Here is a 14,371-nt window from a genome sequence, read left to right as displayed (position 1 = left end):
GGTGCTGAGGGAATTTGAGGAAACCCAGACAGAATTCTCCTAAAAGATTTTGCTAAGCTGGCCACCAGGACCGCTGGGCATTTGTCCAATTAAAACCTGGACACACAGCAATACCAAAGGCACTGGTCTCCTACTGCTAATGCGTGGGGATCAAACCCCAGCATGCAGGAACTCACCCCCGTAGTCAGGACGAGGCCCCTGGGTAGACCTGGGCTGGTGCTCCTAACTCTGGGGAGAGGGAGACTTCCCATGGCTGCGGGCTAGAGGGGAACAGGTCCATAGCGCAGGTTGGTCAGCAGAGCGGCTTCTTCGCCTGGGATTGCAGCGCAGCTTGGCCAGGCTCTGCCTGGCCTGTTCTCCCCATGATCGTGGGGGTCAGCTCGGCCTGGCCTGTTCACCCAATGATCGCAGGTCAGCTCGGCCTGGCCTGTTCTGTTCTCCCCATGATCGTGAGTCAGCTCGGCTTGGCCTGTTTGCCCCGTGATTGCCGGGTGGCTTGGACCCAGGCTCTTCGCCCCGTGACCACAGGGCGGCTTGGACCCAGGCTCTTCACCCCATGATCGTGGGGCGGCTCGGCTTGGCCTGTTCGCCCCATGATCATGGGGTGGCTTGGACCCAGGCTCTTCACCCCATGATCATGGGGTGGCTTGGACCCAGGCTCTTCACCCCGTGATCGCAGGGCGGCTTGGACCCAGGCTCTTCACCCCATGATCGCAGGGCGGCTTGGACCCGGGTCCCCATCTCAGCTTGGATCCACCAGTGGCTCTAGGCGCTGCCCCCCTCCCCAGTTGCCTGCCCATGTCCCCAACTCCATCGGCCGCATAGGGCCTCTGCCTCCGCAGCCTGCATATGCAAATTTACCCACCATCTTTGCTGGGTTAATTTGCGTATCACTCCTGATTGGCTGTGAGCGTAGCGAAGGTATGGTCAATTAGCATTTTTCTCTTTTATTAGTGTAGATGAGGCATTACAATGCTTGATTCACCTGTCACTTGATTTTTTAAAGCTCAGAAGTCTTATGGAAGCAGACAGCCAACACTTTCCCCTACAATTAATCCCAAAGTAGTACAACTAGGGTCTACATTAACATTTACAATGAAAATTTTGTATGGTCATTAATTAACATATATTGCATGTTTTTGTTCCAGACACTGGTCTACTGAGAACTTGATTTTTAAATTATAAGTGAAACAGATACAGAAAATAAATCAAATGAATTATTTTAAGGTAGACACTATCCAGGTCAATAAATAAAACTTAACCAGCCACTCCAGAAAACTTCCATGCTCCTTATCCCAATTACAAAACCTCGCCCTCGACCATAATTAACCATTACCCTGACTTTCATAGTAATCACTTCCTATATTTTCTTTTTTTATTATTACATATATCTCCCATTTTCCCTCTTACTCACCTTCCTCCCAGCCCCTACCTCCTACCCGGTGTTCACTACACTATTGGCTGTGTCCATGGGCTATGCATAGAAGTATATAAATTCTTTGGTTTATCTTTTCTTGTCCCCCCAACCCCACATTGAGGTATGTCAGTCTGTTCCATGCCTCCATGCTTCAGGTCTTATTTTGTTGGTCAATTCAGTTTGTTCATTATATTCCACAAATAAGATCATGTGATATTTGTTTTCTTCAGTTTGGCTTATTTCACTTAGCATAATATTTTCTAGGTCCACCCAGGCTGTCCCAAAGGGTAACAGATCCCTCTTTTATTTTAAAATATTTTTATTGATTTCAGAGAGGAAGGGAGGAGAGAGAAACATCAATGATGAGAATCACTGATCAGCTCTCTCCTGCATGCCCACACTAGGAATTGAGCTTGCAACCTGGGCATGTGCCCTGACTGGGAATTGAACCGTGACCTGCTGGTTCATAGGTAGACACTCAGCAAATTAGCCAGATTGGCTAGCACGATCTTTCTTTTTTTACGGCTATATAGTATTCCATAATGTAAATGTCCCACAACTTTTTTATCCATTCATCTACTGATGGGCACTTGGGCTATTTCCACATCTTAGCTATTGTAAATAACACTGCTATGAAAATAGGGGTGCACATATTCTTTCTGAATTGATATTTTGGGGTTTTTAGGATATATTCCCAGAAGTGGGATTGCTGGGTCAAATGAAGTTCCATTTTTAGTTTTTTGAGAAAATTCCATACTGTTTTCCATAGTGGCTGCACTCCTCTGCATTCCCACCAGCACTTGTTGATTTTTTGATGATAGCCATTCTGATAGGTGTGAGGTGATATCTCATTGTGGTTTTAATTTGCATTTCTCTGATGATTAGTGACTGAGCATCTGTGGTTTTCTTTTTAAGAGTTTTGTCACCCAAACGTGCATCCCTACACAGTTGTTTCAAGTTGATGTCTTGAATCTCTCTTAATCTATTGCTCCTTTCTCCATCCCTGTCATTTTCTTTCCATTTTTCTTTATAGGAATCTTGGCCCTTTGACATGTTGAGTTTCCCCAAGTCTGGATTTTGTTAAATACATACCCGTGATGCATTTCAACATGTTCTTCTGTATCTCTTGCAAATAGGCAGCTCAATCCAGAAGGCTGGGTCAAATTCAAGATTGATTTCTTTGGCATTTCTATAGGTAATGTCTCATTGTCTTTGCAATCTTAGCAGCTATAGCTGTTTAATAACCCATCTATTCAGTAAGGACTGCAAAATGATTATATTCTGCCATTTCTTTTTCAATGATTAGTTGAAATACTAATACATAGAAATATTTCCCTTCGTCTATTTGGTTATCTAGTAGTATAGTTCATATAAGGAAAAAATAAATACTTAATTCTTTCGCTCTATTTTCTAGTTTTGAAAAGAAAATAAACTAATTTCTTATTCTTTTAAGGTGACCAATTTCCCAAGTATTATTAAGAACTTTTAAATTGAACATATTTAATATGTTCTTACAATAATCACTGTTGAGGCTCAAATTATTGCATCTTTGGCCAGTGAGAACCTCTTCAAGATGGCTCCTGAACCCTTTTGACATTACTCTAATAGTCTTTGTTAGCTTCCTTGCTATCTTCCTCCAGACCTGCAATTAGTAATTTCTTCACATAATTTTTTACTTTTTTTAAAAGTGAGAAATGTTATTTCAAGACCAAAAACTTAGTGCTAAGAATATTCACTGTAGGCCTTTTCAGTGAACAAAGCTAGGAAATATACAAATATATTTAAAGATAAAACCTCAAGTTTATACTGATACTTTTAATTCAAACTTGAGACCATAAAAGCTTTTACTTAGACTTTTTATTACATCTGTAATACTTTTCTTCCATACATAGACTCCTGATTTGCAAGTACACGGGATAAAATTAGAATATCCAATACTCACTCATTTGTCTTAGCCGACATTACAGTCTCACAATAACAATCTGAATATCTAGATAAAAGTACCCGAAATGTGATTATTGAGAGCATTAAAAAATGCTTGGTACATGGTCTCTCAATTCTCCCATTAAAAAATAGCTATACTTTATTCACACTGTCCAAACATATGGCCATTATATAGAATATTCTCAAACTCCAAGCCCTCATTTTGTCTTAATTCTACAGGTAAATATATATATTTAATGCTTACTCATTAGGTTTTATGTTGATGTCATTATTTTAGAAGTCTAAAAGTCAAAACTCATTCTCTAATACACTGTTGACCATTAATACAACTGCCTGTGATGGCAGAAATATTCTCTATCTGTGCTTTTCAATACTGTAGCCACCAGCTACTTGGCATGTTGTTAGTGTGACTGAGCAATTGAAGGTTTATTTAGGTATAATTAATTTCAAATTAAATTGTCACATGTAGCTAGTGATTACCTTGCTTGACAACATAGCTTAAGTAGATTCTTCAGGAGGTGCTCATGTGAATAATATTCTCTTAATTGTTATATATACTGCCCATTAGGCATGAAAATCAGTTTGGTTGAATATAAAATCTTTGGTTCACACATTCTTTCATTATTTCAAATGTTACTCCAAAATGAAGCACTGCTGTAAATTTTGATGATTACTTTATTTCTTTTATACTCCATAGGCTCTTTTACATAGATAATCAAAGGACTTCCTAGTTCTTTAAGGTCCAGCCATTTCTTAAAAATATATTTTTATTGATTTCAGAGAGGAAGGGAGAGGGAGAGATAGAAACATCAATGATGAGAATCATTGATGGGCTGTTTCCTGCACTTCCCCCCCACCATCACCCCAAATGGGGATCTAACCTGCAACCTGGGCATGTGCCCTTGACTGGAATCAAGCCCAAGACCCTTCAGTTTGCAGGCCGATGCTCTATCCACTGAGCCAAACCAGCTAGGGCAAGTACAACCACTATACTAGAATATCCTGGTGTCGGTCGTTCTGAGTAAACAGTATGCAGAGTGGTATTTCAGTAGGTAATTTTAAAGCTTTTTAATTTCAGGAAAGTTTTCTGAATTATAGTTTTCAGTATTTATTATTTTCCTTTACTTTGGTTTTCTTCTTCAGGGACTTGTGTTTGATCTCCTTTACCTAACTTTAGCACGTCACTTTTGAATCTTTATATTCATTTTCTTCACTTTAGATTTCCACCTTTTTTTTAACATCTTTCTCTTAAAGCATTATCTGTTGTATATATTTTGTCATGGTCTTTATAGTTTAGTCTTCATTACTGAAATGACTTTCTTCCATTTCTGTCACCTCATCTGAGTTTTTCAGATTCTGATTTGTTATTCTTTAATAATCTTATTAATGCTCATCCTGAAATACAGGGTGTCCCAAAAATGTATACAAACTTTAACAACTGATAGCTCAATTTATTTATTTATTTATTTATTTATTTATTTATTTATTTATTTATATTTAAACCCTCACCTGAGGAGTGAAGATATTTTTCCCATTGATTTTCTAGAGAGTAGAAGGGAGGGGGGAGGGGAAGAGAGAGAGAGGAGAAACATCAATGTGACAGAGACACATCAATTGGCTACCTCCCACACACGCCCCAATCAGGGGTGGGGATTGGACCTGCAAGCCAAGTATGTGCCAGTGACCAGGAATAGAACCCACGACCCTCCAGTGCACAGTCCCACACTCCAACCACTGAGCCACACTGGTCAGGCAGAAAATAAAATGTATTTTAGTAAACACTGCTTTTCTAATTACTCAAAGTGTATGTGTACCTTTTTTTGGGACACCTCATAGTTGTTAATTTACTTTTAGTTTGTTTACTTCTGTTTAGTGAGCACATTTCTGACATGCTTTTAGTGTCTATAAGGATGTTATTTTTTTTTCTTAAAATATCTGCACAGGATTTGATCTTAGCACTTTTCATATATATATATATTTTTTTTTTCTATTGATTTCAGAGAGGAAGGGTAAGAGAGAGATAGAAACGTCAATGATGAGAATCATTGATTGGCTGCCTCTTGCACACACCCCCACTGGGATCGAGCCTGCAACCTGGGTATGTGCCCTTGACCGGAATCGAACCTGGGACCCTTCAGTCCGCAGGTCAACACTCTATCCACTGAGCCAAATCAGCTAGGGCTGTTCATTTTTATGTGATATTATTTTTCATAAACTTTAGAATGAGGCAGAGTATAGGAAAGCTTTTCTAATGTCATAGGACTCTTTAGCTGTTGTTTTCATGTAATATTAAAAAAATGAGAGTTAAGAGCCAAACTGCTTCAAGACCTTCAGTCCCATTACCATGTACCCAAAGCACTCATCTAGTGTTGAACAGGTAAAATCCCTTCCTAATCTTAGCTGCTCCTTTCAAATTGGCTGCCCCCCTTTCCAGTGAATTCTTATTAGTTCTTTTGGAGTTCTTCTGTTCTTAGGTCCATTAGACAACATCCCCAATGCTTCTTTCTGTCTTCTTGCTCCAACATAAACCCTGATAGCATGCAGGTCTTGTGATGGGTGGTTTGTCACTACCTGTTTACATTTTGTGGTTCATGGGGATAACTTGTCATCTAGTTTTGTTGTATTGTCCATGGGTTTTGGTTTGCTATTTCAATTTTTACTGGGGGACTCAGATTGAAAACCTATGCTATTGTTGTCACCACCTTCCCAGAGTTCTGCTAAGAATTTTAAATTATATTATCTCATTGGAATTCCATAACCACTTCATAAATTGGTACTACCAGTACCCATAAGCTCATTGATAAGAAAAGTTCAATAACCTGTCTAAAATTACATGGCTAGTTAAATTGTAAAACCAAGATTCTAACCCAGATCTCTTAAATTCTAGCACCTATATTCTTTATAACATTCATGGGAAAATGATTCATTATATAGAAATGTATTTTATAGCAAACTTGTCAGGAGTTAATTCTGTGAAGTGTGAACACACTTCTACCTTAATTCCTGTAATATAAAACTCAACTGGAAGTTTGAGAAACTAGTCCAAGTCCTTTAAATTTTCAGCAGGGTAGCAAAGAGATAGCTACAAAATCAGATCAAAGCCAAATTTGAAAAAAAAAAAAAAAAAAAAAAAAAAAAAAAAAAAACAACCAGCCAACCAAACAAACATTGAAACCCTGGCTCTCTCAAATCTTATGGATTCTTCAACTATAGAAGATATTTTATTAAGTAGGTTAAACAAATGTAATTATGGAAATGAAAGTAATCCTATCTAACCACTAGAACTATTGTGTGCATATTCCATGAATAGGAAAAGAAGCTTCCAAAGTAAGCAACCACTAATAACCTACCTGGCCTGCCTTGTGTAGGTGAAGATACAAATAGAGGCTGTATAGCCTTCTGTGAGGAAACTGAAGTGGTACTACTAGCTTGATTAGCTGCTGCACAGTTAGATAAGACTGGAACTGGAACATTATTGGCACAGGAAGCTGTAATTGCTGCAGAATTTACCATCACCTGTAAGTGTGAAAGAAAGTTTAGAATTCTAAGTTCCGCTTCCCAAACACTATTAGTCTCCTATCTGATCCTATATTTCAGGAAATAGTATTTTTTATTATATATCTCTATTTATTTGGGTCTTTAATTTCTCTTGGCAACATGTTGTCACTTCTAGCATACAAATTTTCCAGTTATATGTTAGATATATCCTTAAATATTTTGCATTTTTTTTTGCTTTTTAAATCTTTATTGTTGAAAGTATTACAGATGTTTCAACTTTTCCCCCCATTTACTCCTACCATCCCGCTCCAGTATTTTGATAAGTAAAACACAGAGGAGTCAATCTTTATGTAAACCCTGTATAGGCAGGTTAAGTTATTTCTCTTAGAAGACCCCAGATTACTTTGAGAACTTTAATTTTTAATGTATTATTTTTTTCTAAAAAGGTAATACATTAATATGATTCAAAAATCAAGTATAACATTGTATAACAATGATATTTCCTTCCAATCCCTATACTCCATCTGCCTTGTTCCCTTATGCCCAAGCAGGTGACTTCTGTGTTTCCTGCATATTGTACAGAGAGTTATACATAATTCTTTAAACACAAAAGGTGCTTGGATTTTTTTAAACTTTCTGAGACTACAAATTATATTTTTTATTAGGCCACAGCACCCAATATAGGGCTGTGCACAGAGAGATGTTCAATAAATATTAACAGACTCCTCTTCTTGAATACACTGTCCTCACTGCAGTCTCCATTTCCTTGCTACCCACTGAAGTGTGGCTGCTACCCCCTCTGGTCCTCATAAACTGTATTTAAAGTCACCAGTGGACTCCATGGCAAAAAAAATCCTAGTAGACTCTTGTTAGTCCTTATGTTCCTTGATCTCGGGAATCACTGACACCTTGAAACAGTCTCTTCCTGGGTTTCCCAAATATACTCTCCTATTCCCCTGCCCCTGGCTTTTGCTTCTCTACCCATTTCCTAAAATTTGGTGATCCACAGGCTCTGTTCTAGATGCTCTTATCAATCTCTTCCTTTTCCCAGGATTATCTTATTCACTCTTATGGTTTTAGCTACCATTTTGATACCAACTCCCCATTCTACAGGAGAGCTTTACATTTAAGTGTCAGTGTATGACATTGACTTGACACATAATTTATATTAACTCACTCATTATAAGAGGTTCAGAGTAGTCTAATGCTAGCACATAGAACAGTGACTGGAACATAGTAGATGCTCAATTAATTGAATGAATTTACCAATCACTGTGCAAGGCACCACAAGGTATAATACTTAAAATAGGAATATAAGCAGCTTCTTTGAAATATGATGAGTGAAGAGAATAAAAAGAAAAAAATTCATTTTCCTCCATTCAGATCACTGCAACTGACTCCTTAATAACACAATAAAGATTACCTCCTGGGGGTAGTTGCATGAGGTAACTGTGTCCTGAGGAGACATAGAACATGGTCCTCTGTCCTGAAGAGACTTTAGTGAATACAGAAATACAGTTAAGAGCAAATCAAGAAACCAAATAACATATCAATAAAATATCTGCTTTGTTTCAACATCTTCTAAAATAAAGGTGATCTGTTCTGAAAATATTCAAATTTGGAAGTGACTATTAAGATAATGCTCCAATCCACACCCTCTCCTCCATGCCTGCTGCTATTGTCCTGATGATGAGGTCTTTGGTCCCCCTTGAATTGATCCACTTTATCAGCAGTTCTCAGTAAACTCAGGGCTGGATCCTAGAGGCAGAGCTCAGCAGTTTGTAACCCTAATCTTCAGCAGCTTACTGGGGGCGGGGGGTGGTAGGAGGGAGACAGAGAGAGAGAGTGAGAGACAGAGATTGAGATTTCAACACATAAAAAATGTAATGACAAGGAAGCAAAAAGAATTTGTATCAGATGAGTAGTATAGAGTATTTTGAGTATTTCATGGTGGTAAGGTGTTCCCTGAGTTTTGGAGCTCAGAAAGGATTCCTGGTAGTAGCTCTTGCATGGTGTGAATGCTTTTGATCGATTTGGAAGGGGGAGTGATGTTAGGACCAGGTTCCTTTAATACTTTCAAAGAGCTGCTTGAAAATCACTTCCTCCCCTCACCAAAGACAGTAAAAAAAAAAAAAAAGATAATGTTCCCAAAAGTATCACTCTAATGCCAGTGCCTGATTTAGGTAACTGTTCTATTTCCTATCTACATCCAACTCTAGTCCCAATGCAAACACTAAAATGTAACAGAGGATTGTAATTTAAACACTTTCTTAGTGGCCTTTCTTGACTTAAAAGTTTCAAAATCAGTAAGTCCAACAATGGTTTTGCTAAAAGAAAGCATTCCATCTAAAGATGTAGTTTGGGACAAAGGTGGATAATTGGCTGGTCAGCTGCATCCTATCTAAGCAGGATATAGTATAATCCAAACACCACTCCTTCTGTCTCAAGACTATCTTTGTGAAAGCAAAAATGATTTTAAAAGGCTCAGAGTTATGCATGACAGACTGTAATGACAGCAAAAACAAACAAACAAGCAAGCAAGAAAACTAGTAGCAAAAATTGGTAATAATGATAAGAACAGAGAGAATTAGGGGAAGTAATCACAGAAACAGCAGGAACCATACGAGCCCAATTTAACATGGACTTAAGATTGCATGTTTCTAAATTTTGTGTTCAAGTATAGCCAAAATATCTGCCAAAAAGCAAACTTTAGCCCTGACTCAGAGTGCCCAGTGTGAATGCTAAACAATTCTAGAGAAGGACTTAGTTGAGAGATGAACATGAAAATAAGAAATAGGAATAAATATTTATGGTTTCTTAGAAGGCTCTATGCCTGGAAATCTTTAAGTCTTACATTTGTCCTCTCTCCTCAGAGGAAATTACTGTGATAAAATTACTTAGAAACTTGCTATGCATTTGGTGACTGGAGGGTGAGAATGGAACAAAACATGGAAAAATTGAAAGCTATTGGGATTCATGATAAAATAAGTTTAGAAGAAAAAGGAACAAGTGAAATTAAAGGGCCATCTCTGACGGTCAAATTTTTACTTGCTTTTTTAGTTGGGTGACTATTTCAAAAAATGGTATAAAAAGCATGTGATATGAGAATAGTAATAAAAGAATGAGGGGACAAGTATTTCTCTAGAAGGGGCAAAGTAAATGAAGGAAAAATAGGGGAGAGAATTATATATGTTTTCTTTACCTTCATAAGAGTACATGAAGCTACCTATGTTAAATTAATCAGATTTAGGGAATAGAGGGTAGTCACTCAAGTTCTTCAGAAATATTCCAGTTTCCCCCCTGGGTACATGGCAGGTTGCTCTTCCTGGTCTCATCTAAAGTTAAGTATGGCTATGAGACATGCTTGGCCAATGAAATATGAGCAGAAATATTAAAAGCCAGTGTTCAATTATCCTATTTTTAGCCTGCCCCAAGGTGACTGAAAGCTCATGTCTATCAGCCTGAGTCCCTGCATGATCATGAACAAAAGCTTGCATTGGACATATAACATTAGGGATAGAAACTGTCCTCTGTTAAGCTGTTCAAACTGGGGGGGGGGGGGGAGGGCGGTTGTTACTGCAGTCTAACCTAGCTTGATTAAAACATTAATTTGTAACTAGAAGGTGTTGTTCTAAGAAGAACCTAATTTAGGATGGAGATTATGAATTTGTAAGCTCTTAATGGAAGAGGCAACTACTTCAACCCCAACTGTAGAAGATAAAATTGATAAATGCTTTGAACAACAAAGAGCAGTTAAAACTCAGCCTTAAAGCAAGAATCACATTGTTGTTAAAAACTAACTGCATTAAGATATGTCAAAGCAAGAGTCCAACTAAGGATAGAACACCCAGTGAATACTTGCATGTGGACAAAGTGGCTCATGGAAAAGCATCCAAAGATATGGCTCTTCCATCAACGCCTGATAAGCTCATGATAAGTAGAGAGAAACATAGAGATAAGAAAGCAAAGCACTATAGAAAATCTAAGTAGTATATCTATTATTAAAAAGAACTGTCAGTAGGAATATTAACACATAAAACTAATAGGAATCAGACAGAGGTAGCGTAATTAATCACACAGCCAGAGAAACCATGAGTAGAACTAAACCCATCCAACTGAGATAAAATGACCCTTGGACCCCCAATTTTCTATGAGTAAAAAGCAGGCTGAGAAATCCTTGCTCAGCTGCCAAGGATTATTCTTCAATGCCTACTTCAAATATGGTCAAAGACAGAAGGGACTTTGAGTAACCAAGAGCCCCAGAAAACAATGAACCAGTCCCCTCCAGAGAAGAGTCCCCATGCCTATGTTGGGGGCCCTCACAATGTCTGTCTATCATGATGTCAGAATTGCTACAGGCAAGTAACTGTGTTTCTCCCATTCCCCCCAACCCCGAGTGGGAATTTTTACTGCAATTTTTTCAGTGCCTGTTCCACCACTACAAATTGGGTTTGTGGGGGTAAACAACTTTGTATCTTTGACTTTAGGCTTCCAGGTCAAGAAGAGTCATATCTGGACCCAATACAAAGAGTACCACAGATTTCCCAGAAACCTTGGGCAATGTTTAATTACACTGGATGGAATTTTTTGGTTGTCTCCCCTGAGGAGGAAGCAAGTATTCTGCCTGTAAGAGGAGTTTGAGTTGCATGCTACACTACTTAGTGTTGTTAAAGTATTTCCAACTTTTTTACTTCCAGGCACAGAAAAATTAGATTATTTAGTAGGACATGCTATGGCCAATGAAAAAGAAATGGAAAAGGAAGTGACACATGCCATCTCTAGTGCACCATTCACTAGCTTTTGTTTCCTGCCTTGGCAATCATGGATGGAGCTTCCATCAGCCTGAGTCCCTGAGCAGGGCCCTCCTGCTGCACATGTAGCATACCCAAAGCAAACTTATTTATGGTCCATTCTTACTGTTAGAAAAATAGTAGTAAATTCCTCTAAAAATTATCACTGCCAATGTTTGAACTTCCTCATGTATCAACGCATATTAGAAATATCTTTAAATAGACTAATTTCAGAAAGGGGGCGTGATCTTGGATGAGTTACTCAATTTCTGGGTCTCAATTTCTTCATCTACAAAATGGAAATGATACCCTGATTACCTCATATGATTGTTCTGATTTAAATACACTTATATGTATTGTTCTTAGAATAGGGCCCTAGTACACAGTCAGATTACCTACCAAGTTTGCTGTAGATTCAGTTGTGCTATAAACATCTGAAGTTTCATAGTCTGGTTCTAGAGGATATTGCCAAAGTAAAGTCAAAAGTGAGCATTATTTAATAGTTTGAAATTTTATAAACAATAATAAATATCATAGATTCTACCTATATCTCACTGACCTGAAGGATAAATATATTCTTCATTATATCCCCCTAGAAAAAAAGACAGAAGAGTATGTTTGTATGTTTATGTAGAGCTTTTAGCTCAGCACAGCCAGATGGTCAGCACTTGCTTTCTTCTCAAATTTTGTGGATATGCAGGTTCAAAACTAAAACATATACATCCTTGCACCAAGTGATTTGAGCTTTTGTACTAGTGAAAAGATACTGAAGCTAGAGATTGGCTGTAAACAGTATGAATTTCTCCTCTGAAAATTCCCTTAGTTTTTAAAGTTCAGGTAGAGGTGAAAAATACAGCTGTGTCCAATTTTCCAGTCAGGCAGTAGACTATGGTGATTAAGTTTACAAGTGTGGAATTAGGGCTAGATTTGAATCTTGATTAATAATACCACTCTTTGTGTCTCCCTTTCTTCACTATAAAACAGGAATAATAGTACCTAGGGGAGTGAAAAGAATATAGCATGATGCTTAACATATAGTAAATGGTGACTATAATTTGAGTATAACCCATAATTTGTTTAGGGGGACATCAATGGGATATATCATGCTTCATTTGTTTTTTAGCCTGTCAGGTAAATAATACATTTAAAATAGGTCTGTTCTCATAGGATGGCTCAGTAGATTGACGTACTTTGCTTTAAGATTGCTATACCAATGAAACACAGAGAATGCCAATCTTCAATTAAACAGTTTTCACTAAATAAAATCCATAGGTCAAAACTGGATTTGATTCTTTTTTTAATTTTTTTTTTTTAATATTCAGAGAGGAAGGGAGAGGGAGAGAGAGATAGAAACATCAATGATGAGAGAGAATCATTGGTTGGCTGCCTCCTGCACACCCCACACTGGAGATCAAGCCTGCAACCCAGACATGTGCCCTTTGACCAGAATCGAACCCAGGACCCTTCAGTCCGCAGGCCAATGCTCTATGCACTGAGCCAAACCAGCTAGGGTGGATTTGATTCTTAAACACGTTACTTATCAAACACACATGCATTAACCCCTCCAAACAGCAGGATTTTACGTGAGAACAAAGATTTGGTTACTCTAAATATGCCACTACAGGTGAGCAATACATCTGAAGATGCCCACCGTGCTAAAGGGAAAGACAAAAGGGTCATGCTGAGTAAAAGAGCAGAGCGTATACATCCTTCACAAGCATGCACATGCACATATAAAATATTTGCAAATTACCCTTGTGCTAGATTTTTTTCCTAGAAATATTTATTTTCTTCTACATAAGAATAAGTAAAAAAAATATATCACAGGGAAATAAGGAACTTGACTGGTAAATTGAGTCATTCAGACTGCCTTCTACCTCCTTAATATATAGAACTCCTCCAGAATTGTTTAAGTAGGCATATATGATTTTATAGTAAAATTGAAAAAATAAGCATACCCTGTGCATGGTAAGAGGCATTATAACAACTGTTGAGAGCACATATAGGCACATATATAAGCTTTAAAGTCATAAAAACCCAAATTTAAAACTGATCTCTGCCAGTCACAAAGGACCACATATTACATCTGGACATTTATATAAAATGTCCAGAATAGGCAAATCTATTATGACAGAAAACAGACTAATGGTTCCATAGGGCTAGGGGAAGGGGAAAGGAAATGGAAAGTGGCTGCTAATGGATACAGGATTTCTTTTGGGGGTGATAAAAATGTTCTAAAATTGGTAGTGGTGATGGTTATACAACTCTATAACTATACTAAAAACCACTGAGTTGTGCACTTAATAGATGAACTGTATGGTATGTAAACTACATCTAAATAAAGCTGTTATAAAAAATTAAATATTTGCCACTTACCAGGTATGTCTTTGGCCATGTCATTTACCCTTCAAACCTCAATTTCCTTATATGTAATATAAGAATACCACATTCCTCAGAGGGATATAGTTTAAGTATTAAATTATAAATATAATTACTTTGTACATAGGATTCAATGAATAGTAATATTTATAGATTAAGTAGACTTCTTGGGCAATGAAGTTATTTCATAGCAGTCTTGTAAAATAACAGCCAGTCTCATGAAAAGCCCAAAGTAGTTATTACAAATCGTGAGGACAACATGAATAGTACCTTATTAATAAGAAATACATGTTTTCCACAGGGAAATATCCCAAATTCAAACTCACTACAGTAAACCCTCAAT

At 37.7% G+C, this 14,371-nt stretch overlaps 1 protein-coding gene across 1 annotated transcript in view; it reads right to left on the bottom strand.

Moving 5' to 3' along the window:
• Positions 1-14,371, bottom strand: part of ALG13 (ALG13 UDP-N-acetylglucosaminyltransferase subunit) — an 82,335-nt gene that overhangs the window by 18,571 nt on the left and 49,393 nt on the right. The window contains 4 exon segments of the mRNA XM_028135362.2: positions 6,712-6,877; positions 8,283-8,354; positions 12,049-12,104; positions 12,209-12,241. Coding sequence (XP_027991163.2) covers positions 6,712-6,877; positions 8,283-8,354; positions 12,049-12,104; positions 12,209-12,241 — 327 coding nt within the window.

The sequence above is a fragment of the Eptesicus fuscus genome, chromosome 1, assembly GCF_027574615.1.
Source record: "Eptesicus fuscus isolate TK198812 chromosome 1, DD_ASM_mEF_20220401, whole genome shotgun sequence".
Lineage (NCBI taxonomy): Eukaryota > Metazoa > Chordata > Mammalia > Chiroptera > Vespertilionidae > Eptesicus > Eptesicus fuscus.
The sequence above is the reverse complement of the archived record's forward strand: the minus strand, read 5'-3'. Positions and strand labels throughout refer to the sequence as shown.